Raw genomic sequence first — 24,927 nt, forward strand, 5'->3', positions numbered from 1 at the left:
CCTTACAGTTTTGCTAGAATGAAATGCTAATTAAATGGACAACCGGGCTGCAAACAGGCGTTGGTATACTTCATTGGGGACATGTTGAAAATGTGTGCCCCGACCGGGACTCGAACCCGGGATCTCCTGCTTACATGGTAGACGCTCTATCCATATGAGCCACCGAGGGGACAGAGGATAGTGCGCCTACAGGGACTTATCCGTTGTACGCTCCTCGTGAGACCCACATCCCTAACATGTCCACACCACTACATTCGTAGTGCACCTAATAGATGTTTGCCCACCATACTCATTACTCGTGGCAGATTAATCTACCAAGGCCCGTACGATTTTGGACATAGCGTGTGCATTCGCGCAAGAAGGTCAATGGCCGGGAAGCCACATTTTTAACTATATATAACGGTAGTATCTGTTCCCGAGAGAACAGTTACCGTTGATGACCTTGCAGCTTTGCTAGAATGAAATGATAATTAAATGGACACCCTACTACACTGGGTGAGTCACCTAACATTACCGCTGGATACATTTCGTAAACCACATCAAATTCTGAAGAATCGATTCCACAGACCGAACTTGAGAAGAGGGGCTAGTGTAATTGGTTAATACAAACCATAAAAAAATGCACGGAAGTATGTTTTTTAACACAAACCTACGTTTTTTTAAATGGAACCACGTTAGTTTTGTTAGCACATTTGAACATATAAACAAATACGTAATCAGTGCCGTTTGTTGCATTGTAAAATGTTAATTACATCCGGAGATATTGTAACCTAAAGTTGACGCTTGAGTACCACTCCTCCGCTGTTCGATCGTGTGTATCGGAGAGCACCGAATTACGTAGGGATCCAAAGGGAACGGTGGTGGACCTTAGGTACAGAAGAGACTGGAACAGCACATTACGTCCACATGCTAACACCTTTTAATTGGTCTTTTTCACCGACGCACGTGTACATTACCATGAGGGGTGAGGTACACGTACACACGTGGTTTCCGTTTTCAATTACGGAGTGGAATGGAGTGTGTCCCGACATGTCAGGCCAATAGATGTTCAATGTGGTGGCCATCATTTGCTGCACACAATTGCAATCTCTGGCGTAATGAATGTCGTACACGCCGCAGTACATCTGGTGTAATCTCACCGCAGGCTGCTACAATACGTTGTTTCATATCCTCTGGGGTTGTAGGCACATCACGGTATACATTCTCCTTTAACGTACCACACAGAAAGAAGTCCAGAGGTGTAAGATCAGGAGAACGGGCTGGCCATTTAATGCGTCCTCCACGTCATGGTAATGTATATGTGCGTCAGTGAAAAAGACCAATAAAAAGGTGTTAGCATGTGGACGTAATGTGCTGTCCCAGTCTCTTCTGTACCTAAGGTCCATCACCGTTCCCTTTGGGTCCCTACGTAATTCGGTGCTCTCCGATACACACGATCGAACAGCGGAGGAGTGGTACTCAAGCGTCAACTTGAGGTTACAATATCTCCGGGTGTAATTAACATTTTACAATGCAACAAACGGCACTGATTACGTATTTGTTTATATGTTCAGATGTGCTAACAAAACTAACGTGGTTCCATTTTAAAAAACGTAGATTTGTGTTAAAAAACATACTTCCGTGCATTTTTGTATGGTTTGTATTAAACAATTACACTAGCCCCTCTCCTCACGTTCGATCTGTGGAATCGCTTCGTCAGTATTTGATGTGGTTTACGAAATATATCCATCGATAACGTTAGGTGACTCACCCTGTATAGTTAAAAATATGGCTTCCCGGCCATTGACCTTCTTGTGCGAATGCACACGCTATGCCCGATCTCGTACGGGACTTGGTAGATTAATCTGCCACGAGTAATGAGTATGACGGGCAAACATCTGTTAAGCGCACTACGAATGTAGTGGGGTGGACATGTTGGGAATGTGGGTGTCACTAGGAGCGTGCAAGGGATAAGTCCCTGCAGGTGCACTACCCTCTGTGCCCTCGATGGCTCAGATGCATAGAGCATCTGCCATGTAAGCAGGAGATCCCGTGTTCGAGTCCCGGTCGGGGCACACATTTTCAACATGACCCCAATGATGTATATGAACGCCTGTTTGCAGCTAGGGTGTCCATTTAATTACCATAGGTTCAATGTGTCTAGCACGCAGACAGGTTGGTTACAGGCCCTCAACGGTCCTCCATGTAACCAACACACAACCATCACTGCCACTAATGGCGATCAAGATTTCATCATAAAACACAACAGACCTTCACTCTGTCCTCCAATGAACTCATGCTTAATTCCACCGAAGTCACAAAGGACGGTGGTTTGGGGTCAGTGGAATGCAGGCTACAGGGCGTCTGGCTCGCAGTTGTTATTGAGGTAACTCATTTGTAACAGTTGTGTCACTGTGGGGCCAACTGCTGCTCAAATTGCTACTGCAAATGCAGTACGATCCGCCAGAGCCACACGCTGAACGTGATGGTCTTCCTTCTCGGTAGTGCCAAGTGACCGCCTGGAGGTCGGCCTACTTGCGACCGCCGCTGCCAGCAGTCATGTACAGTGGCTACATTTCTGCAAGGCTTTCTGTAGTATCGCAGAAGGAACATCCACCTTCTCGAAGTCCTATTACACGGCCTCGTTCAGACTCAGTAAGGTGCTGATAGTGGCATCTCTGCCGTATTAAAGGCATTCTTGACTAACATCAACTCATCGCGTCCAATTTCAAAAGTAAGCAACGCTCACGACCGTTACCGTTTTTGTTTGAATCAAACTTGTTTTGAATTCTCATAGTGGCTCTACTAATGCCTCTCTTATGCTAGTGGCTAGAAATATAGACATCATCTTTCAGATGTAAAAGCACGTCTACTAATTTTCGTCTTGAACGTGCAACTCCTTCTTGGCGCTGTTTGTTTTTCCGTTGGCGTATGAGAAACTTACTCGCTCGGCTTACCAATAGCTGTGTTTGATCTTCATCATGGGTCTTTTCCTATGGATGCCATTACTGTTTTTTGTTCTTTTTTTGAGATTAGGAAATTGTAGAATTTTACATGTGCCGTGATGGACACGACAGCATTCTCTTGATGCCCAAATAAAATCTAAATTCCCTGGCGGCTGTGTCGTACTAAACAGCCATACGATACTGAGAGCGCAGTTGTTCCTTCTCTACCGACGGCAGCAAGGCACGGGCGGCTGTGGTGAGTGAAATGATTGTATGCCAATACCGATCTAGAGACCCTGTCCGGGGTTGTGACTTTTGGACTGGACGAGACGGTACGACATCGACCAGGTGATTGGACCATATTTGTAGATGGGAGAGAGGACCAATCTTGTCTGCCAATGAAGTGTCTGGATTTGATGCGACTCTGAATCAACAACTGTCTCATCAGTAGTATAAGCTTAGAATATTAGGGGCCGTGACCGCCTTCGAAGTGTACCACCCAAGAGCGTATGTTTAAGGAAGTACTGTACCACCCCATTGTCATGACACTGGAGCGTCTGTAAGAGGTAATCGAGGCAGTCGCTAGTATACTATCAGCATTAACTGAAATAGCATCTGACGTTTCATTTATTGAAGGAGGCGAACCCTTCCGCACGTTGAAGTAAGACGTTTCAAGGCCCGAATAACGTGTTATATTAATAGGTCGTGTGGTATGAGTTACATGAAGCGGGGCGACCAAGTGAGTGAACAAGTAGAACACTTTCTAGAGCAAGCTTCTGTCCTCTCTGATCGCTCTGAGGAAGTATTGGCTCAAAATGCAAGAGAGAGATAGCCAGCGAAACGCTCAGAAACTACTGAAAGGGAAACTAAATACAGGGGGAGTTAGCTAACATTACCACTGGAAACACCTCCCAAACCACAACAGACACTGAATAACGAATTCCACTGACCGAAAATGAGGAGAGGGGTTGATGGAACTGGTTAATACAAACCATTGAGAAATGCACGGAAGTATGATTTTCAACACATACTTATGTTATTTTAAACCGAAACCTGTTATTATTTTTAGCACAACTGAAAATTGAGACAAATACTTCATCAATGCCGTTTCTTACATGTTAAAATGTTAAGTACATCCGGAGTAATTTGCAACGTAAATTTGAGGCCTGAGGCTTGCGTATTGGAACAAACAAGATCTGCAGGGGTATATTTACGATGACTACGATGATTACGAGTTTGGTTGTCTCAGTGTCAGCATGTAGCGCTTGCTGAATGAGTCTTTGTACTCAGGGTAACTGTAGTACACTGTGTTACCGGACGCCTGTGATAGTGTACTGTACACAAGTAAGAACCGAAGTCTACCGAGCGAGGTGGCGCAGTGGCTAGCACACTGGACTCGCATTCGGGAGGACGACGGTTCAATCCCGCGTCCGGCCATCCTGATTTAGGTTTTGCGTGATTTCCCTAAATCACCCCAGGCAAATGCCGGGGTGGTTCCTTTGAAAGGGCACGACCGACTTCCTTCCCTAATCCGATGAGACCGATGACCTCGCTGTCTGGTCTCCTCCCCCAAACAACCCAACCCAAGAACAGAAGTACGCACAGTAGGAACGTCAGAAGGTCGCAAGTACAACAGTGTGTACAGTGTTGTAAGAACTGTGAAAATGGTTTGTTCTGACTCTTAAAAGGCAGAGATGATACCCATCGGGGGTGAGTGTAGACAAAACGCAGCTGCAGCCTGCAGGTTGTATGTAGAAAAGTACCTGTACAGAGATCATCCAACGCGCCGCACATTGGAAAACATCTACAAACAATTGCATGCTACAGGTATGGTCGTAACACGCAAACGGATCCGTAACAAACCCATCACAGGAGAAGCAGGTGCAGTTGGTGTGTTAGTTGCTGTTGCTGTGAACCCACACATGAGTTCACGTGACATCGCTAGAGGCAGTGCAATGAGTCAAAGTAGTGTAATGCGCATACTTAATCGTCACAAATTTCACCCGTATCATGTGTCGCTGCATCAGCAATTACATCGAAATGACTTTAATAATCGAGTTACTTTCTGTCATTGGGCATTAACAGAGAATGCGTTGCAGTTCTACCTGTTTACCGATGAAGCAGGTTTCACAAACCACGGTGCAGTGTATTTACGAAACATGTTTTACTGGTCTGTGGACAATCCTCGCTACTTTCAACAGGTAGAGCGACAGCGACCGTGGAATGTAAATGTTTGGTGCGGAGTAATTGGCGACCATCTCGTTGGTCCTCACTTCATGGAAGGCACCCAAACAGCTGTAAAATACACACAACAAACATGTTTTGCGTCACCTCGGCTCCGAGAGTTCCGGAACGTGTACAGAAAATTGTAATAGAGATCAACATAAACATCATTTCCGCCTTTTTAATGCTCATGAAAACCACACATTTCATGTTGTATCACCATACAGGGAGACTTGCAGAGATGGTCGTTCAGGCTGCTGTAAACACTGGTACCTCTAAAACCCAGTAGCACGTCCTCTTGCATTGAGACATGCCTGTATTCGTCGTTGCATACTATCCCAAACTTGATCAACGCACTGTTGGTCAGATTGTCTCACTCCTCGGTGGCAACGCACTATTGGTAAATATTTTCCCACGGCGTTTCGGCGTGGATCCCTCGCAGTGGTTGGTGGGTCACGTCGTCCATAAACAGCTCTTTTCCAACTCTCCCAGGTACGTTCTATAGGGTTCATGTCTGGAGATCATGCTGGCTACTCTATTCGAGCCATGTCGTTATCCTGAAGGAAGTCATTCACAAGATGTGCGCGATGGGGGCGCGAATTGTTGTCCATGAAGAATGACTTGCCAGTATACTGCCGATATGGTTGCACTTTCGTTCGGAGGATGGCATTCACGTATCGTACATCCCTTATGGCGCCTTCCATGACCACCAGCGGCGCACGTCGGCTCCACATAATGCCACCCCAAAACAGCAGGGAACCTCCACCTTGCTGCACTCGCTGGACAGTGTGTCTAAGGCATTCAGCCTGACTGGGTTGCCTTCGAACACGTCTCCGACGATTATCTGGTTGGAGGCATATGCAACACTCATCGGTGAAGAGAACGTTATGCCAATCCTGAGCGGTCCATTCGGCATGGTTATGGGCTCACCTGTAAAGCGTTTCATGATGTCGCTGTTGCAAAGATGGATCTCGCCATGGACTTCGGGAGTGAAGATGCGCATTATGCAGCCTATTGCGTACAGTTTGAGTCGTAACACGATGTCCTTTGGCTGCACGAATAGTATTATTCAACATGGAGGCGTTGCTGTCAGTTTTCCTCCAAGCCATAATCCGTATGTACCGGTCATCCACTGCAGTGGTAGTCCCTGGGGGGGGGGGGGGGCTAAACAAGGCATATCATCTCTCTCTCTCTGTATACCTTTCATATCCGAAAAACATCGCTTTGGTTTACTCTGAGACTCCTGGTCACTTCCTTTGTTGAGAGCCCTTCCTGGCACAAAGTAATGCGGGCGCGACCGAACCGCGGTATTGATCGTCTAGGCATGGTTGAACTACAGACAATACGAGCCGTGTACCTCCTTCCTGGTGGAATGACTGGGACTGATCGGCTGTCGGACCTCCTCCGTTTCATAGGCGCTGTTCATGCATGGTTGTTTACGTCTTTCGGCGGGTTCAAAAAAATGTGTGTGAAATCTTATGGGACTTAACTGCTAAGGTCATCAGTCCCTAAGCTTACACACTACTTAACCTAAATTATCCTGAGGACAAACACACACACCCATGCCAGAGGGAGGCCTCGAACCTCAACCGGGAACAGCCGCACAGTCCACGACTGCAGCGCATCAGACCGCTCTGCTAATCCCGCGCGGCTTGGGCGGGTTTAATGACATCTCTGAACAGACAAAGGGACTGTGTCTTTGATACAATATCCAGAGTCTACGTGTGTCTTGAGGAGTTGTGGGAACAGGGGTGATGCAAAACTTTTTTTGATGTGTGTACATCGAGTTTCTACAAAATGCTCTGCGAACATTGCTGGAAAATTTCTTGCTGGAAATGCGTAGACGTGTATGGTATCAACATGATAGTGGTCCTGCACATTCTGCAACTAATACTAGGCTGACCCTTGAGAGAATGTTCGACGTGTGTTTCATAGGACGTGGCGGACGCATAAATTGGCTGCCTGTTCTCCTGATCTTACACTTTTACACTTCTTTCTGTGGGGTACGTTAAAGGAGAACGTGTATAGTGATGTGCTTACAACCCCAGAGAATATGAAACAACGTATTGAGGCAGCCTGTGGCAACATTACACGAGATGTACTGCGTCGTGTAAGACATTCATTACGCGGTAGATTGCAAATGTGTGCAGCAAATGATAGTCACCACTTTGAACATTAATTGGCCTGAAATGTCAGGACACACTCTTCTACATTCTGTAATTCAAAACAGCAAGGAATTATGAGACAGGAAGAGAAATTTAAGTATCTTGGGGCACATATTGATAAAAATGGGTTGGGCCATACAGAAGTAAAATCCAGAATACAGCAAAGGAGGAAAGTGTTAGGGTGTATGAATCCTTTTTGGTGGGATAAGATTATTTCCAACAGGAATAAGAAAAGAGTAGGTAAGATAATGGTAGAATCAGTGCTATGTTATGGATTAGAACTATGGATCTTAAATGCGGATCTCAAAAGAAGACTAATAGCTGTGGAAATGGATTATATGCGTAGGAGTGCCATAATATCAAGAATCGAAAGGAAAACTAATGATGAAGTAAGTGCTAGAATGAAGGCAAATGATACAATAATAAATAGAATTGAAAGAAAATCAATAAAATGGTACGGGCATATGATGAGAATGCCAGATCATTAGTGGCCAAAGAAGGTTTATGAATGGAAACCACCCGGCAGACGTAAGTACGGAAGATCACGACGTTCTTGAACAAACCACGTAAATGGAGTAATAGAACACCGCAGCATCGACAAGAAAGATGCGTTGGATACAGAGGCTTGGCGGAGGATAACAGGAATACAACAAGATGTTGTTATTAAATAATCTTTATATTGATTAGTCCTGTAATAATAATAATCATAACAACAATTGCAGACAAAATACAAATTTCTAAGTTCAACTATATTCTGATGTTAATGTACATTTTCTCCTAACAAATAATTGCCGCACAGTATTCTTCAGAGGGAAACACTAATGTTAGCATGTGGACGTAACGTGCTGTTCATGTCTCTTCTGTATCTACGTTACATGATTGTTCTTTCTGTATCCCTAATTAATTCGGTTCTCTCTGATACATACGACTGAATTGCTGAGGAGTTACTCAAGCGTCAACTTTACGTTACAAATTACTCTGGATCTAATTAATATCTTACACCGTAAGAAACGGCGTTGTATTGTTTTTCTGTTTTCTGTTGTGCTAAAAGTAATAACAGGTTTCCATTTAAAAAAACTTAAGTATGTGTTGAAAATTATACTTCCGTGCATTTCTCAATGGTTTGTATTAAACAATTACACCTGCCCCTCTCCTTACTTTAGGTCTGTGAATTGGTTATTCAGGCTTTATTGTGGTTTGGGAGGTGTTCCCAGTGGTAATGTTACGTGACTCACTCTGTATTACAGTCAGCTCGAACACACAAATGTTCAAATGTGTGTGAAATCTTATGGGACTTAACTGCTAAGATCATCAGTCCCTAAGCTTACACACTACTTAACCTAAATTATGCTAAGGACAAACACACACTACCATGCCCGAGGGAGGACTCGAACTTCCGCCGGGACCAGCCGCACAGTCCATGACTGCAGCGTCCTAGACCGCTCGGCTAATCCCGCGCGGCTCGAGCACATAGTTATTGATAGAAGGACTCCACCGAACCAGTATTGCTGTAATATGTCTCCTACAGTAACAAATCGTTTACTTGGCCTGTTACTGTTACGACGTAGGTCAAGCGCCGGCACACCATTCGGTAATGAGTGAGCAGAGAGGGCTGTGAAGAAAACGTCAGCCAGTTGCATGCTGACCGACCCCTCTCCAGGACGACAACGCGACGGCAGCGGCCTCTATGCGAAGAAGACATAAGCACCGCGCCGACTGGTCGCGGTCCACTTTTACGGCAGCATCAAGATTAGGTTCAAGTGGTTCAAATGGCTCTGAGCACTATGGGACTTATCTTCTGAGGTCATCAGTCCCCTAGAACTTGGAACTACTTAATCCTAACTAACCTAAGGACACCACCACATCCATGCCCGAGGCAGGATTCGAACCTGCGACCGTAGCGGTCACGCGGTTCCAGACTGTAGTGCCTAGAACCGCACGGCCACTCCGGCCGGCATCAAGATTAGGCACATCAAGACCAGCGAATTAGGAATTGTATATACTGAAGAACATTGTTCATTTTATCTATCGCCCTTTGCATGCGACACATCTGTTTAGCACAATTTTAAGTATTGTCATGTACTTTTCGTAATAAATCTCATTAATAAAATTTGGTTGAATTGTTGTGTAGCGATCCGAGAAGCAGGTTTCCTAGACACCCCATCTTTGACAATCAGGCAGGATTCGGCAGTTACAAGTAGGTAGAAAACTGATATAGCTTCTCACAGATTCAGCACTTTCTGTCGCTCCTAGATTATTTACAGGAGCAAGGTGAAAATTGGGACTGTTTGAGACAACGGTTCTATAAGCTGCCATACCCATTAAAATGGGTCAGTTGATTCACCGTGTTAATACGGCGAGGATGGCACAATATAATCTCAATGAATTCTGTTAGTATACAGGGTGAGTCACGTAAGGAGTAATACCTCTTTTATTTCGTGAACGTTCATGAGTATCGAAATGTTTTCGGTAAAAGCGTCGAGAGGCACGTACTGATTTGTTTGGTTAATGTTCTTAGCGCTGGTGTCAACAGACATACTGAAGCAAGTTCTTTTGTTTTTTAACGGAAGCGTATACTTTCTTTAACTGCATTAGATAGCTTTTCGATAGCTCTTGAGAAGATAATTACTGTGGTAAAGCGTTCGTTAATGTTGAAGTTGAAATTTGTCTTAAAAGAATTTGAGAACTATCGTAGAATTTGAGAGCACGGTGGCCGGAATCGGCTTTAGCAGTGTAAACACTGCCAAGCATAGCTATCGTGCTACGCTGTGTCAGAATATCAACACATTTGCCTGTTTACTTGTCTGCACTGCAGGCCGCTCATTTCTGCTTCAAAATTCATTGCTTGCAAGTATGTTCACCAATGAGGAGAGTTTGGATATGCTACTTTTAAATGGCGAATGTAAAGAAAATGCCGTAAAGACAATACAATGGTCAATCAATCCGGATGGCCAACGTCCGACGCGCCAGACAGTTGAGAGAATTATTAAGACGCTAGTGCGAACAGGCTACTTGAACGTGAAAACGGGGACAAGAAAGAAGACTGCGACTGACAGAGAAGACGAGGAAGCTGTTTTATCAACGACGCTAATGAATCTGCACAGTGATACGAGACACATTGTCGAAGAATACGGAATCAGCTAGAAGAGTGTCATTCGCATCTTGCAACGACAGAATTTCCATCCCATAGTATGTCACTACATCAGCCACTTCACGACTGTGATTTCGAACGTCGAACAGAATTTTGTCGGTTTGTCCTTCACAATCTGAGAGATAGCCCAACGTTTTTCCAACGTGTGAAGCAAAGTTTACTAACCACGCTAATGTAAATTTGCATAACATGCACTACCCGGCAGACAAACATCCACTGGCTGCTTCAGATGTAGCATCAGTGGCCTTGGAGCGTAAACTTATGGTTCGGCATCAAAGGAAATTACATTTGCCACCTTACTTCACCTCCTCTAAAAGGATATTCGTATGCACACTTTCTGAAGAACATTTTACCGGTTCTTCTAGAAGAGGTACCACTTGATATTGGGCAGTATATGTGGCTGCAACATGATGGTTGTCCAGCTCATTCGTCCCGTGTTGCAACGCAAATACTGAATGAGAATTTTCCTGGACGTTGGATAGGACGAAATTCACTTATCAAATGGCCTGCGAGGTCCGCAGATTTGACTCCAGTCGATATCTTTTTCTGGGTACCACTCAAAGACGCAGCCTATCACGAAGCCCCAACTACGCCAAATGATACATGTCGTCGAATCGCCAGTGCATGCTCTACCACATCAGCCACTGTAATTGCAGCTGTTCATCATTCTTTCGAAAGGCGACTGCAACTATGCCTTCCACTCCATGGTGAACAGTCTGAACACATGCTTAAATAAAGGATAAATTTATTTTTTTGGAAGACAAAAGTTATGTTATCATTTTAGTAAACTGTTTATTTCATTTACGTGTGTACGAAATTGCATTGAAATGTTTAAATAAGTCGATAGCCTGTATTGCACGTAGCCGGTAACATTGTCTTTAAGCGCGTTCATCGTGAAACGATGTTTCGTTCAGAAAAATATTTATTTTGCGGTGTGTAGGTCGTCACCAAAGAATTTTTAATAAAATGTTTAGTTCAACGAATATATCCCATATGATATAATTTAGAGCAGTGTAGATAGAGACAGTTGTCCGACAGCATGTATTTTACCTCTGAGAAACACACAGCCATGTACAGGAAAAGATAGGTCAAATCTTCCTTCTAGCAGATATTTAACACAGTAGTTGCTTTTTGCAACGTATAAGGCCGCTTCATTTTTGAAGAATTTCTCTGTTTCAGCTCACGTAAATCCTGAAGATAATTCAAATGTGAAACAGTTTTCCTAGGTACGCCCCCTCAGCAGTGTTTCCAACGCAAATGGCGTTTCCGGACATCCTAACACTGTACTCTCACATTCTAGGACATTTCTAGAATTTTTTCACAACAGGCTTCAACGTCAACGTTAACAAACGTTATGTTACTGTAATTGTCTTCTCAAGAGCTATTTAGTATCTCAGTTGATACCAGCTCTAATAAAGAAAATTAACCAAATTAAAACATTTGTTCCACTCGACACTCTAACATTTGTCGAAAACCGGGTTTCGATATTCGTAACCATTCACGAAATAAAATGTGTGTCATGTCTTAAGTGACTCACCCTTAAATAAATTAGTGCAGAAACGTTATTGCAGTTGACAAGAAACTGGAGAGACTAACAGAGCACGTGCTCAGTATGTCGCACAGTGGAGGCAGTATGCTTTCTGCATGGTCAAGCAGAGTTTACAAAAAAATGTTGGAAAGGTTTGGTCCAGAGGACTACGTTGGTCGTCATTAGTGCACCTACACTGAGTGGTATGGCAGGTCGAGGACATCCGTTATGCAGACGTAAAGCAAAAAGTAGCGACTAGGATATATGAATCAAAGACACCAGTGGCTACGATTAGAACAACAGAAAACCGTTTATGTGGTTTAGATGTGCGATCGCTGACCATTGTAAATGAGATTGTCCAGGCTTCCAGCCTAGGAAAACGGAAAATTCTGACTGACCAGACGTGAGGAAATGGACAGTGCTGACAACGGACAGACCTGTAACGTGTAATCCGATAGCTGCTTCTTCTAGTGCTGCCTCTCTTAGTGTAAATGAGGAACCATTTAATGCTCTGTTGGAAATGGAGAGTCCCTTATCATTAATTAACAGATATTGGTACCAGAAGTACCTATTACCATGTTAGTTTCCGTTGTTGAGCACTCTGGAGCAGAATTGTGGACAACTCTGGTAAACGGAAGCTGTTGGGGGAAGTTCTATTTAAGCTGCAGGCCAGGGATACACTTCCAAATTGAAAGTAGCTCATCACTCAGCTGTCTCCGTGACTCTTGATTCTGAGTTTTTCAAACATACGGGCTTCATAATTAGAAGGAACGACAGTTTTCATTCCGTTTTTGTATGACGTGAACTTAAAATTTCGCGACCACTCTCTTAAAGTGATGGTGCTGGTTGATGGTATCACAGAAGCAATTTTAGCCTTCTAGTTCCTGAGAGGACCATCTTGTTGTGCCCTGTGGGTCAGTTATCTCGGATGTGCTCTGACGGAATTATGACATTCCCAAACCTTAAAGTCTTCTGTTCGAATTTTAATTGCGTGTCACAGTAAAGTAAAACGAAAAAAACTGGTGTCCAAAATTAAAGCAACAGACCACTATTTCCCCGTCCTGAGTCTAGTTCACGATATAATCATGCACACTGTCAGCAGATGTCCGTACGATCGTGTTCCGTACGGAAGATAACATTCCAGTCAGCAGGAAACCACGCCAACGATGACGTCAGGGCACCTATCAAAAGGAGTAGTGTTTTTCGGGTAGTAGCACATCCACAATTGTGGGTGTACACAGCACAGACAGTGTAGTAAGGCACAGGAAAGACGCCTACCATACACACAGCTGTGGAGCGCCGTAGGAAGAATGCAAGCAGGACAGCCGCAAACACATGTGGCCCGATGGCTTAACGTGAATCGTTCTGTTGTTTCTCGTGACATCAGAAAGAAAGGACCATTCGTTGGCGGTAACAGCACGACGGTACGCCTTAGTACTGCGCAACAAGTGGCACCTAACCTCGAAGTATCCACTGGACGTACTGTACCGAGGCTAACGGTGTAGAGCAGTCTTTGACAGAGTGCCCTTTATTGTCGGAGACATGCTATATTTGTAGCTCTCACGCGCCTCCACAGAAGGGAACGCCAAGAGTAAAGTCGTCAGCATGTTGTCTGCACACTGGTCCAATGTTCTTTTCAGAAGAGTCCCGCTTTGGTCTGGAGAAAGGTTCTCCACGGATTCGCATTTAAAGGGAATGGGGAACACGATTTCGAGGCCCGAGAATTGTGGAGAGAGACCGATATCGAGGAAGATCACTGATGTTGTGGGGAGGGATTACGTTGGTCACACGAACATATCTTCATGAAATTACACAGGACAATCGGAAAGGTTTAACTGCTGTTAGATATCGTGACGAGGTCTTGGAGCTTCATGTACTGTCGTTGCGTGTTGCTGCGCGCCATTTTGGAAACGAAAGGTACTGCAGGCATAGCTGGCCTGCTCGCTCTACCGATTTGAATTCGATAGAGCATGTCTGGGATGCACCAGGGACAAGTGTTGCACGGTGTCAGCATTCACCAACCGCTCTCCAAGACCTGTGAGCAGCTCCGCAAGAAGAATGGGCGTTATTGCCTCAACATGACGTCCATGACGTTATTCGCAGCCTGCTCCGTCGTTGTCAGGCCTGTATTGCTGCCAGAGGTGGTGACGCCAAATAGTGAACACATTAACCAGTTGTCGGAGTGCGTGTGCAAATCTGTCAAGTTGGAAAAAACGAAGAACGTTTTCGTCTACTGTTACGCCCGTTGCAATTGCTTACGTTCTGTATTCTTTGCATTGTACACTACTGTCCATAAAAATTTCTACAGCACGTAGATGACGTGCTACAGACGCGAAATTTAACCGATAGGAAGATGATGCTGTGATCTGCAAATGATTAGCTTTTCAGAGCATTCTCACCAGGTTGGCGCCGGTGGCGACACCTACAACTTGCAGCCATGAGGAAAGTTTCCAACCGATTTCTCATACACAAACAGCAGTTGACCGGCGTTGAATGGTGAAACGTTGTTGTTATTTTATTTTATTTATTTATTTATGCATTTATTTTACCTGGCAAGATTAGGGCCTTCAGGCCCTCTCTTACACCTAACCAGGCATACTCAGATTCAACAAATTTCAGTTTCTACAGAACATTAAGGACATATAACATGTTATACAGTATTAATGTTACAGAAAAAATTAGAGATTATAAAAGTACTACAATGATAATTATAACAATCAAAAAGTAATTATAATAATCAAGAATAATAATAATAGTAATGACTATGTATAGTAAAGTGAACATATTTTTTCTTTTATGAATGTCAGTCCTATTGCTAGTTGGGAATTTTCTCGTTATATTCTTGCAGCTTGTGAGTTATTCTCATCAAGCAGAGACATAAGACGATAGAATGGGGTGAAAGAGATATAGAAAAGGTAGATAAGTTAGAGGAGGAGAAATAGAATGGTAAAATTCGAAGCTATGATGGAGAGGAGAAAGAAAAAGATGAGAGGGGCACGACAATGGTGGCTATACCGTCCCTAATATGTAAGTCTTGAGTTCCCTCTTGAATGTTAAGTGGTTCTGGATAAGACGCAGATCACAGGGGAGCGCGTTCCATAGTCGTATGGCTGAGATGGAGAATGACACAGAGAAAGATTTTGTGTTATGTAAAGGTACAGCCAAGATGCTAGATGTATCCGATCTAGTATTGCGGTTGTGGAATGATGATAGGTGTCTAATGTGAGAAGATAAGTATTGGGGGCACCAGTGGCTAAGAAATCGTTGAAGTAAGCACATCGTGTGAAGATCGCGTGCCTTATGTGGGCGTATCTAACCTAGCTGGGAGTATGAAGAACTGATATGATCATACAACCGTATATTGCATACGTATCTAACGCAAGCATTCATCACTAGCTCGAGGCATCTCGAATTTTCACTATTTGTGCCGTGTTGAACTACATCACAGTAGTAAAGATTAGGCAAGACTAGTGTTTGGACTAATTTTTGTTTAACATGGGTTGGAAATATTTTTCTAAATTTTTGAATTGCATGTAGGGAGGAGAGCGATTTCCGGCAAGCTGTGACTGTTTGTTCTTCCCAGTTTAGGTGTTCATCCAAGATTATTCCAAGGTCTTTTACTGTTTTTTGGTATGGTAGTTGGGTACCATTGAGGAGTATTTGAGGGACTGTTTCGCGAAAGTACCGACTGATTAGCTTTGGATGAGATATAAGTATGACCTGGGATTTCTTGGGGTTTAGTTTCAGACCTAGGTTCTGTGCCCATCGAGAAACAGAGCAAAGATCTGCGTTCATACTCGCTACTGCGTCAGCAATGTTCTTGGGGCTTGCACTTATGTACAGTTGGATGTCGTCGGCATATAGATGGTAGTTGCAGGAGTGAATCACTGAAGAAATATCATTAATGTACAGTGAGAAGAGTAATGGACCAAGGACGGAGCCTTGGGGAACTCCAGAGCGCACGTTTTTCCATGATGACTTTTCCGACCCACAAATGACTTGTTGACTTCTGTTTTTGAGGTAGCTGTCGAACCAGTGTATAGCGCTGTTTGAGAAATTCAGCTGTTTCATTTTAATTAGTAATATATCAAAGTCAACTGTATCAAAAGCCTTGCTAAAGTCAAGCAGTGTTAGGATGGTAGCTTCACGTCTGTCCATAGCATGTTTAATGTCATCAGTTACTTTGATTAATGCAGTTGCTGTACTATGGTGCTTTCGAAAGCCTGACTGATATTTGTTGTGGATGTTATGAGTTATGCCTCGTGTAAGGAGGAGAAATGCGTACCATCACGTTTCCGACTTTGATAAAGGTCGGATTGTAGCCTATCGTGATTGCGGTTTATCGTATCGCGACATTGCTGCTCGCTTTCGTAGCGATCCAATGATGTTAGCAGAATATGGAATCAGTGGGTTCAGGAGGGTAATACGGAACGCTGTGTTGGATCCTAACGGCCTCGTATCACTAGCTGTCGAGATGACAGGCATCTTATCCGCATGGCTGTAACGGACCGTGCAGCCACATCTCGATCCCTGAGTCAACAGATGGGGACGTTTGAAAGACAAAAGCCATCTGCGCGAACAGTTCGACGACGTTTGCAGCAGCATGGACTATCAAATCGGTGACCATGGCTGAGGTTACGCTTGACGCTGCATCGCAGACAGGAGCGCCTGCGATGGTGTACTCAACGACGAACCTGGGTGCCCGAATGGCAAAACGTTATTTTTTCGGATGAATGCAGATTCCGTTTACAACATCCCGATGGTCGCATCCGTGTTTGATGACATCGCGTTGAACGCACATTGGAAGGGTGTATTCCTCATCGCCATACTGGCGTATCACCCGGCGTGATGGTATGGGGTGCCATTGGTTATACGTCTTGGTCACCTCTTCTTCGCACTGACGGCACTCTGAACAGTAGGCGTTACATTTCAGATGTGTTACGCCCCGTGGCTCTACCCTTCATTCGATCCCTGCGAAACCCTACATTTCAGCAGGATAATGCACGACCGCTTGTTGCAGATCCTGTACGGGAGTTTTTGGATATAGAAAATGTTCGACTGCTGCCCCGGCCATCACATTCTCCAGATCTCTCACCAACTGAAACTGTCTGGTCAATGGTCGCCGAGCAACTGACTCGTCACAATACGCCAGTCACTACTCTTGATGAACTGCATGGGCAGCTGTACCTGTACACGTCATCCAAGCTCTGTTTGACTGAATGCCCAGGCGTATCAAGGCCTTTATTGCGGCCAGAGGTGGTTGTTATGGGCACTGATTTCTAGGATCTACGCACCCAAACTGCATGAAAATTTAATCACATGTCAGTTCTAGTATAATATATTTGTCCAATGAATACCCGTATATCATCTGCATTTCTTCTTGGTGTAGCAGTGTTAATGGCGAATTGTGTTTCTACTTTGCTATCATGTGTTTATACTGTTTTGTGGGAAAATAAAGGCTACCTTTCAAAATTTCCGTTTGTTGCTTTAATTTTGGACACCAGTGTAGATCGAAAAGTCTACAAGACCTTAAATCTGTCACTGAATATGGTTTTCAGGGTTGGATAAATGCCGTCGGAAAGAGAAAGAACAAAATTTCCCTTATTCACGGAGAGAAACACAGCTACATCTGTTTAGATAAAGACTGCTCAACTTTTAGTATCGAAAAGTCCGCAAACCGATGGAAGGAGGAGGAGGCCAGTACGCTGCGGTGCTAGGCGCCTACCTTCATGACGTCGTACTGCTGCTGGTTGCAGTCGGCGCGTGGCGGCCCCTCGGGCACGGCGTTCAGCCTCTGGTCGTCCTCTCCCTGCGGCTCTGCTTGCTTCGCCAGCACCAGTGGCGGTGGCGGGGGCGGTGCCAGGTCTGCCGGCGAGGCGTCTGACTCGGCTTCCGCAGCCGGTGGACCGCTGCTGTCGGCGAGTGCCGCCGGCCGGGGTGGCCCTGCTGGCAACAAGCACAGTCCAACGGGTTTCCTTATTTTAATAATCAAATATTATATACAGTGAGGTCATAAAAGCCATGTGACTAGGGCCTCCCGTCGGGTAGACCGTTCGCCGGGTGCAAGTCTTTCGATTTGACGCCACTTCGGCGACTTGCGCGTCGATGGGGATGAGATGATGATGATTGGGACAACACAACACCCAGTCCCTGAGCGGAGAAAATCTCTGACCCAGCCGGGAATCGAACCCGGGCCCTTACGATTGACATTCTGTTGCGCTGACCATTCAGCTACAGGAGGTGGACATAAAAGCCATGTGATGCCTCTTATTATCATGTCGGATGTCATTTTGCCTAGCTTAGTGGGGCAATTCGACGTGGTATCGACTTAACAAGTCGTTGGAATTCCCCTGCGGGAATACTGAGTCTTGTTGCTCTATAGCCGTCAATAGCTGCCAAAGTGCTGCCGCCGTTGCAGGTTATTCTGCGCGAATTGGTCTCCCGATTACGTCCCGTTAATGCGCGACGGGATTTACGTCAAATGGTTCAAATGGCTCTGAGCACTATGGGACTCAACTGCTGTGGTCAGAAGTCCCCTAGAACTTAGAACTACTTAAACCTAACTAACCTAAGGACATCACACACATCCATGCCCGAGGCAGGATTCGAACCTGCGACCGTAGCGGTCGTGCGGTTCCAGACTGTAGCGCCTTTAACCGCTCGGCCACTCCGGCCGGCGGGATTTACGTCTGGCGAGCTGGATGGCCAAACCATTTACTCGAATTGTCCAGCATATTCCCCTGACCAGTCTCGAAGAATTGTGGCCCAGTGACATGGCGCATTCTCATCCATAAAAACTGCATGTATGACTGCAAATGGTTTCCTCGTAGCCTAACGTAACTATTTCCAGTCAGTGATCGGGTCAGTTGGACCAGAGGAGCCAGTTCATTTCACGTAAACACAGCTGACACCATTATGGAGCCATCATATGCTTGCACAGTGCCCTGTTGACAACTTGGGTCCATGGCTTGGTGGGGTCTGCGTTGCATTCGAACCCTGCCATCAGCTCTTACCTAATGAAATTGGCACCCTTCTGACCAGGCTATGGTTTATCAGCTGTCTAGTATCCAACCTCCAACCAATATGATGACGAGCCCAGGAGAGGCGCTGCAGGCGGTGTGTTGTTAGCAAAGGCACTCGCGGCAATCGTCTGCTACCGTAGCTTATTAACGCCTAATTTTGCCGCACTGTCCTAACGGATACAAAAAAAAAAAAAATGTTCAAATGTGTGTGAAATCTTATGGGACTTAACTGCTAAGGTCATCAGTCCCTAAGCTTACACACTACTTAGCCTAAATTATCCTAAGGACGAACACACATACCCATGCCCGACGGAGGACTCGAATCTCCTCCGGGACCAGCCGCACCGTCCATGACTGCAGCGCCTTAGACCGCTCGGCTAACTAACGGAAACATTCTTCCTACGTCCCACATTGATTTCGGCTGTTATTTCAGTCAGTGCTGTTTGTCTGCTAGTACTGACACCTCTAACAAACGCCGCTGCTGTCGGTCATTAAGTGAAAGCCCTCGGCAACTGGGTTGTCTTTGGTGAGAGGTAATGCCTTGGAATATTGAATGCCTAACGATTTACCAAATGCAATGTCCCATGCTTCTAGCTTCAACTACCATTCCACGTTCAAAGTCTGTTAATTACCGTCGTGTGGTCATAATCACGTTGGAAGCTTTTTCACATGAATCACCTGGGTACAAATGATAGCCCCGGCAATGTACTGCCTTTTTATACTTCCTGTATGCGATACTACCGCCATTTGCATATGTGCATTGGGTTTTCCCATGACGTCTATCAAATCAGAGTATAACCTCGTGTTATGTGAACATGTAGCCTGTGATAATTTACTGATATAAGTTGTAATATTGAAAAGGGTAATGATGCAAGTAATAAGTTCAATAATTAAAGCCTTCATACTATTAGATATCTGAAGGTCGCTTCACACTTTACCCCGTATATTACATGGTGAGTTCCTGGTTATAGCACTTTCCACCAAAAAGATATGCCAGTATCAACCAAGACGGATTTCCAAAAATAATGTTCGTGCTCGCTTTCCGTAGCATAACTGGACGCTACGTGATTGCCTCTTGTCCTGTAAAGATGTCTCGTTGCCGACAGGTTTCTTTTCTGCTGGCCGCGGTCTCCAACGTACATTCAGTTAGCAGCACATAACGAAGTGGCACATGGGAAATAGTTGAGTGCTGTTAAAAATGAAACTATGGACCTTTTTAGGAGTTGCCAACTGATTTTATTTCTATCTATAAAAGCAAAATTTGAAGAGAGAGGATTCTGATGAACAGAATACGGCAAGAGCCATAACACGCTTTCCAAGAACCATCGCTCAATGGACGAGGGGTCAAAACAAACAAACACGTTTCTAGGTTTATACGCAGATACTCGACTCATTCTGAGAAAATGACGTTGGAAGTTTTCAAGGTACCTTCTCTGCCTTTCAGCGACTAAATAGTACAACGGAAGCGGTGATACTGTAGTTAGCGTCACTTTTGAATCCCATATTCGAGACCCGATTATTATTTTTGTATCTACGTTTCATTTATCTACCCATGTCCGTAGAAGATTACTGCAGGAATATTTTCCAATGTATATTGAAATTTGTCGTCCTTATTCGTCTAGTAATTGTATTTCTGGTGAATGAATTAAAAAAGAAAACAATAAAAGAATGAGAAAATTATTCGTAATTTTTTCGGTGAAATTCCAGTGGTGTACCTTGATCAAGTGATCCGTTATTCGTGGTTTCCCGCGAAATTATTGACGACCTGTGAAATCTGCATCAGTTTCAACTAAGTTTCTCTCCGAAGCGGGATTCATACGAACAAATGTCAGTTGGCAAACCTGCCTTCAAGCTATATTCCTGGTGTTCGAACTTTTTACTTTTCGAATATTACTACGATCGGTATCATCCTAGTAACGCACCAAATCTTCCTGAAGAAAAAACATAAGAATAAAACATAAGAAATTATAGGAACTGACGTAAAAATGAAATATAAGAATCTAGGAATTTAAAAAGATTGTAAACCCTGAAAACACCATAGACACACATTTTATAATAAACGTATGACGTCGTGAAACCATCCTGTAATTTTACAATTAATATATGCCACAACTTGATAAGAAACATTGTGTGATAACTTTCTTAAAAAAAGGCAGATAAAGAGGGAAAAACAAATGAATAAAAACAATAATCCGGTTTCGAAAACGGAGCACAAAAGTGAGATACTGCCGCGCTAGCCACTGCGCCACCTTTTCAGTTGAGATTACCTCGCTCTAAAACGAATTTACATTACGTCGAAACCTTTGACTGTCGTTTCCTCAGAACCGCTGGCGTATCTACGGATAAGCCGAGACCTGTGTTCGCTTGTTTGGAACCGTCTTTACGTCAGCGAAGTTTCCGGGAAATCGTTTTATGGCACTTGCCGTGTTCTCATCATGAGAGACAGTCTACTATCGTTATTCATGGCATAATTCCCGGATGCCAATTATTTCTAGAGCATCACAAAAACCTCAATTTTTAAAAGCCGCACACGATCTTACAGTTCACGAGATTGCACATAAATGTTTTCCGAGGCAACTTTTAACAATTTGATTAGTTTTTGCTAGAAATCGCACTCGACACATAAAATACGTGTTGCTTCACCGGAAACCCGGGGCTGGACTTCCAGTGAGTTATCTTAACTGTATGTCGGTGTTCATTCATAGCATGCATGAAATGGGTCCGTAATTTTCACCAACATCTATCACCAGTAACTGAGGTTTCTGCTTAGTTTTTACTTGTAGACCGAAAGTTACTGAAAGTGTTATTACAAACTATCGGAGCAACTAAAGTTAGAAGCACAGTTGAAGATACACATAAATATTTAAAGGGTAAATATAAATGATGAAACTTATTCCCCTTCGCACCAGGTCTCACAGGTGAATCTCTGATGTAGGTATGGGTTCCTGCACGATGCGTCTGATATCTATCCAACTGTTCTCATGCTCTGAGACTACCCATCGCTGACCTGATGCGTGCGCTTCTCGCTACCTTATAGCGACATGAATGTTTCTATAGTGAATGTTGTAACTTCGCAATAAAAGGTAATGAATGTAGGTGGAGATGTGGCGTAAGCGACATAAAGGAAACCCTTGGAAACAAATGTACTTCTTTCGTCCATTACAATAAAAATTTCTAGAAAGAGGTAAACACCGTCTCCTGGGCAAGTCAAACAATGCCTCACGTCAACAACACGAAAAAATAGTGTTGACTGTTCGCAGCCCCACCGCCTTTTTGCCTCCACGCTATCCACTCCGACTTCAGTAGGCATTCTTGAACCTTCCTCAGGATCTGGACGGTTTTGCCGAAAGATTCTAACTGCCGTTCACGTAACCGTACAGACACCGCCACATCCTGGCGCGGCAACACTGATACGAAACAAGCTTGGCTTTTGTCCGAAAGACTGTTCCTCGGCGATGCGCTACAGATTTGTCCTCTTCCCATGGGAAGTCAGTTTGGGCTCCTAGAAGATGTGGCCAATTTCGTTCCATCCGTGCAACTCGGTCTGCACTGAACTGAATTCACTGTGGCAACTCTATGGGGCAGCCCCGTCATCGCAAAACAGCGTCATCCAGTACGCCCGCCACACTGAAATCTGTCATCCATCGCCACGTGCAATCTCCCTGTCCAAGTTGCCACTCCACTTCCTTGCTACCAACTGCCTTTCCAACTGACCTGCACTACCGCAGCAAACTTAATCGAGGCTCTGCCTGAACACGTCGATACTCACACCCTCTGGTGCGACTGGAGCGCCTGGCCCGCGTTGCCTTAAACGGCTGGCCAAGACAAGAATTCAACCTTGGCAAGTAATACCAATTTCGAAACGCAAGAACTATTTGCGTAATAGTCATATTAGTGGCACTTACTGATGAAAGTATTTGCTGCCTTATTCACTCTGCTTCAGTATCAGTTAATGCGACACTTCGACATCACCCCGCCTCAAACATCGGCACAACGACATGGTTAATGGCCAACATCATCACCAAAATACGGAAGATTTTGCCAGCGTTGTGGCAACGGGCACTGGAACACCTGATCACCAACGTTCCCAACTTGAACTCTTGTAAGTACTGGCCATCCAGTTGACAAGAGGCATTGAACTGGGGCAGCTGTGGAGGAGACTGCAACCGTGAGATCATGGAGGCACTGACAGCTACCCACCATCTGCAGAGGCAGATATCTCGATTCTCCATCTTGCCCACGTGCTCTGGTGACCAACCTCAGCACCGATGGCTTAGAGTCGAACTCAAATCGCGCCGAGCCGCTGGTAACTGCCACAGTCAGACGTTGCCAGCCAGACGCCGAGGCTGGGTTTCGTACCCAGATGTCGTCTCTGCCGTCACGAGCGGGGCATAACAGTGCATGACCACGGTGCCAGCACCCGATGCAACTCTGCCGCTGGCCTGGAAAGGCTGCCATGCAAGACGACTCCACTCTTTGACGATGCTGCACATGGTAGCCGCAGATTACTACATAAAATCTCGTCGCCACTGAGAACCGTGGATTCGACGCCCAACCGCTGTCTGCTGAAGGTGGGCATTGTACCGTGAACCTAATGAATCAAGTGACATAAGCTGAACGTCCTTGGATTTATCCTTGCCTACCCAGCAGAGTACCTCGTATCCCTGCAGCAATTTAAATTACTTTCATAGTGGTTGTATTGACTGAGACACAATAAGAGTTCCAGTTATCTTGGCATATACCACTTTGACTCCAGTGATAATCATCTTATATCTACGTATTAACTACATTTAAAATTCGTTACTTTCTGTTATACCCGATCTAATCTTCTTCTGTCGTGCCAGCTACTATCGTTATTGTGTATCTAGATATTTCAATAAACGTTTTAGCAGGGATTGTGCTAGTATGTCCCTTTCTCTACAGTAGTAAGGATTTTCTATTTATATTCTTGGCTTCTATTCTTTCTAGACCTTTTCGTATCGCCAGGACGTCAGATACATGTCAAATGTATCAAATTTACGTGTAGTTACGATAAGGAAAAAGGAAAGAGAGTAGATTAAACTATAACGTAGGAAGCTGAAGGACAAAGAGTGTGCAAAGAAGGTGCAGCCATGGGATTACGTCGTCTGGAAGTCATCCAAGACCGACAATAGAGCGATATTGATGCCGGGTGACATCGAGCTTATTTGAGAGGAATTACGACGGTTCTGTACAGTCAGCTAAGATAGGAGTCACACAAAATAATATATTCAGATTCTTAATACTGTACACCAGTTCTCTTTTCGTATGTTATGATCCACGAGAGAGGGGCATGATTGTACGTTCTGAATGTGGTTTCTACATTTCCCCGTAAAGGATTGTTTTAAATCTTTTAGAGGTGCTCTAGGCGAATAATGATAACCAATTTTTTTTCGACATAGACTAAATAGCTCCGTTAATGTCAATTTTAGTGAAATTAAAGCTCAACAAGACGTTTAGTATTGACTTAAAGTCCATCCGACCAATATTAGAAATTTTCATTGCTGAGTGTGGGACTATTATCTCGTTGATTGATCGACTGAGTCAATATAGCAACTTTAAATGGTCTCAGAGACGTCACCTTAGAAACTATCGGTATGAATTTAGGTGCACTAGAAACCGTGTTTCACGGAGCGAAGGCTGGATTGTACACTTCCCCTAGAGTTCTCCATCAGTAAAGACGTCCTGCTGCGCAAAACAGCGTGAGCGTAGGGTCAATGTATAATGTTTCCATTGGGCATAATGATCTTCTGCTCCTCACATCACGGAAACTACTTCTTTGTATTCAGGTCCGGCAAAAACTGTTTTGTATCACCCCAGTTCCCAGAACTCCCTTGACTGTTCAGATATGTCATTAAACCCACCCAAACCGTGCATGAACAGCGTCTACTAGCTA

The 24,927-nt window shown here is 44.5% G+C and overlaps 1 protein-coding gene across 1 annotated transcript in view; it reads right to left on the minus strand.

The window, feature by feature from the left end:
- The window catches only part of LOC126100756 (follistatin-related protein 5-like), a 250,945-nt gene that overhangs the window by 215,961 nt on the left and 10,057 nt on the right, over positions 1 to 24,927 (minus strand). Inside the window, exon 3 of the mRNA XM_049911410.1 lies at positions 17,717 to 17,934. Within this exon, the coding sequence (XP_049767367.1) occupies positions 17,717 to 17,934 (218 nt within the window). The remainder of the gene's footprint in view (positions 1 to 17,716; positions 17,935 to 24,927) is intronic.

The sequence above is a fragment of the Schistocerca cancellata genome, chromosome 1, assembly GCF_023864275.1.
Source record: "Schistocerca cancellata isolate TAMUIC-IGC-003103 chromosome 1, iqSchCanc2.1, whole genome shotgun sequence".
Classification (NCBI taxonomy): domain Eukaryota; kingdom Metazoa; phylum Arthropoda; class Insecta; order Orthoptera; family Acrididae; genus Schistocerca; species Schistocerca cancellata.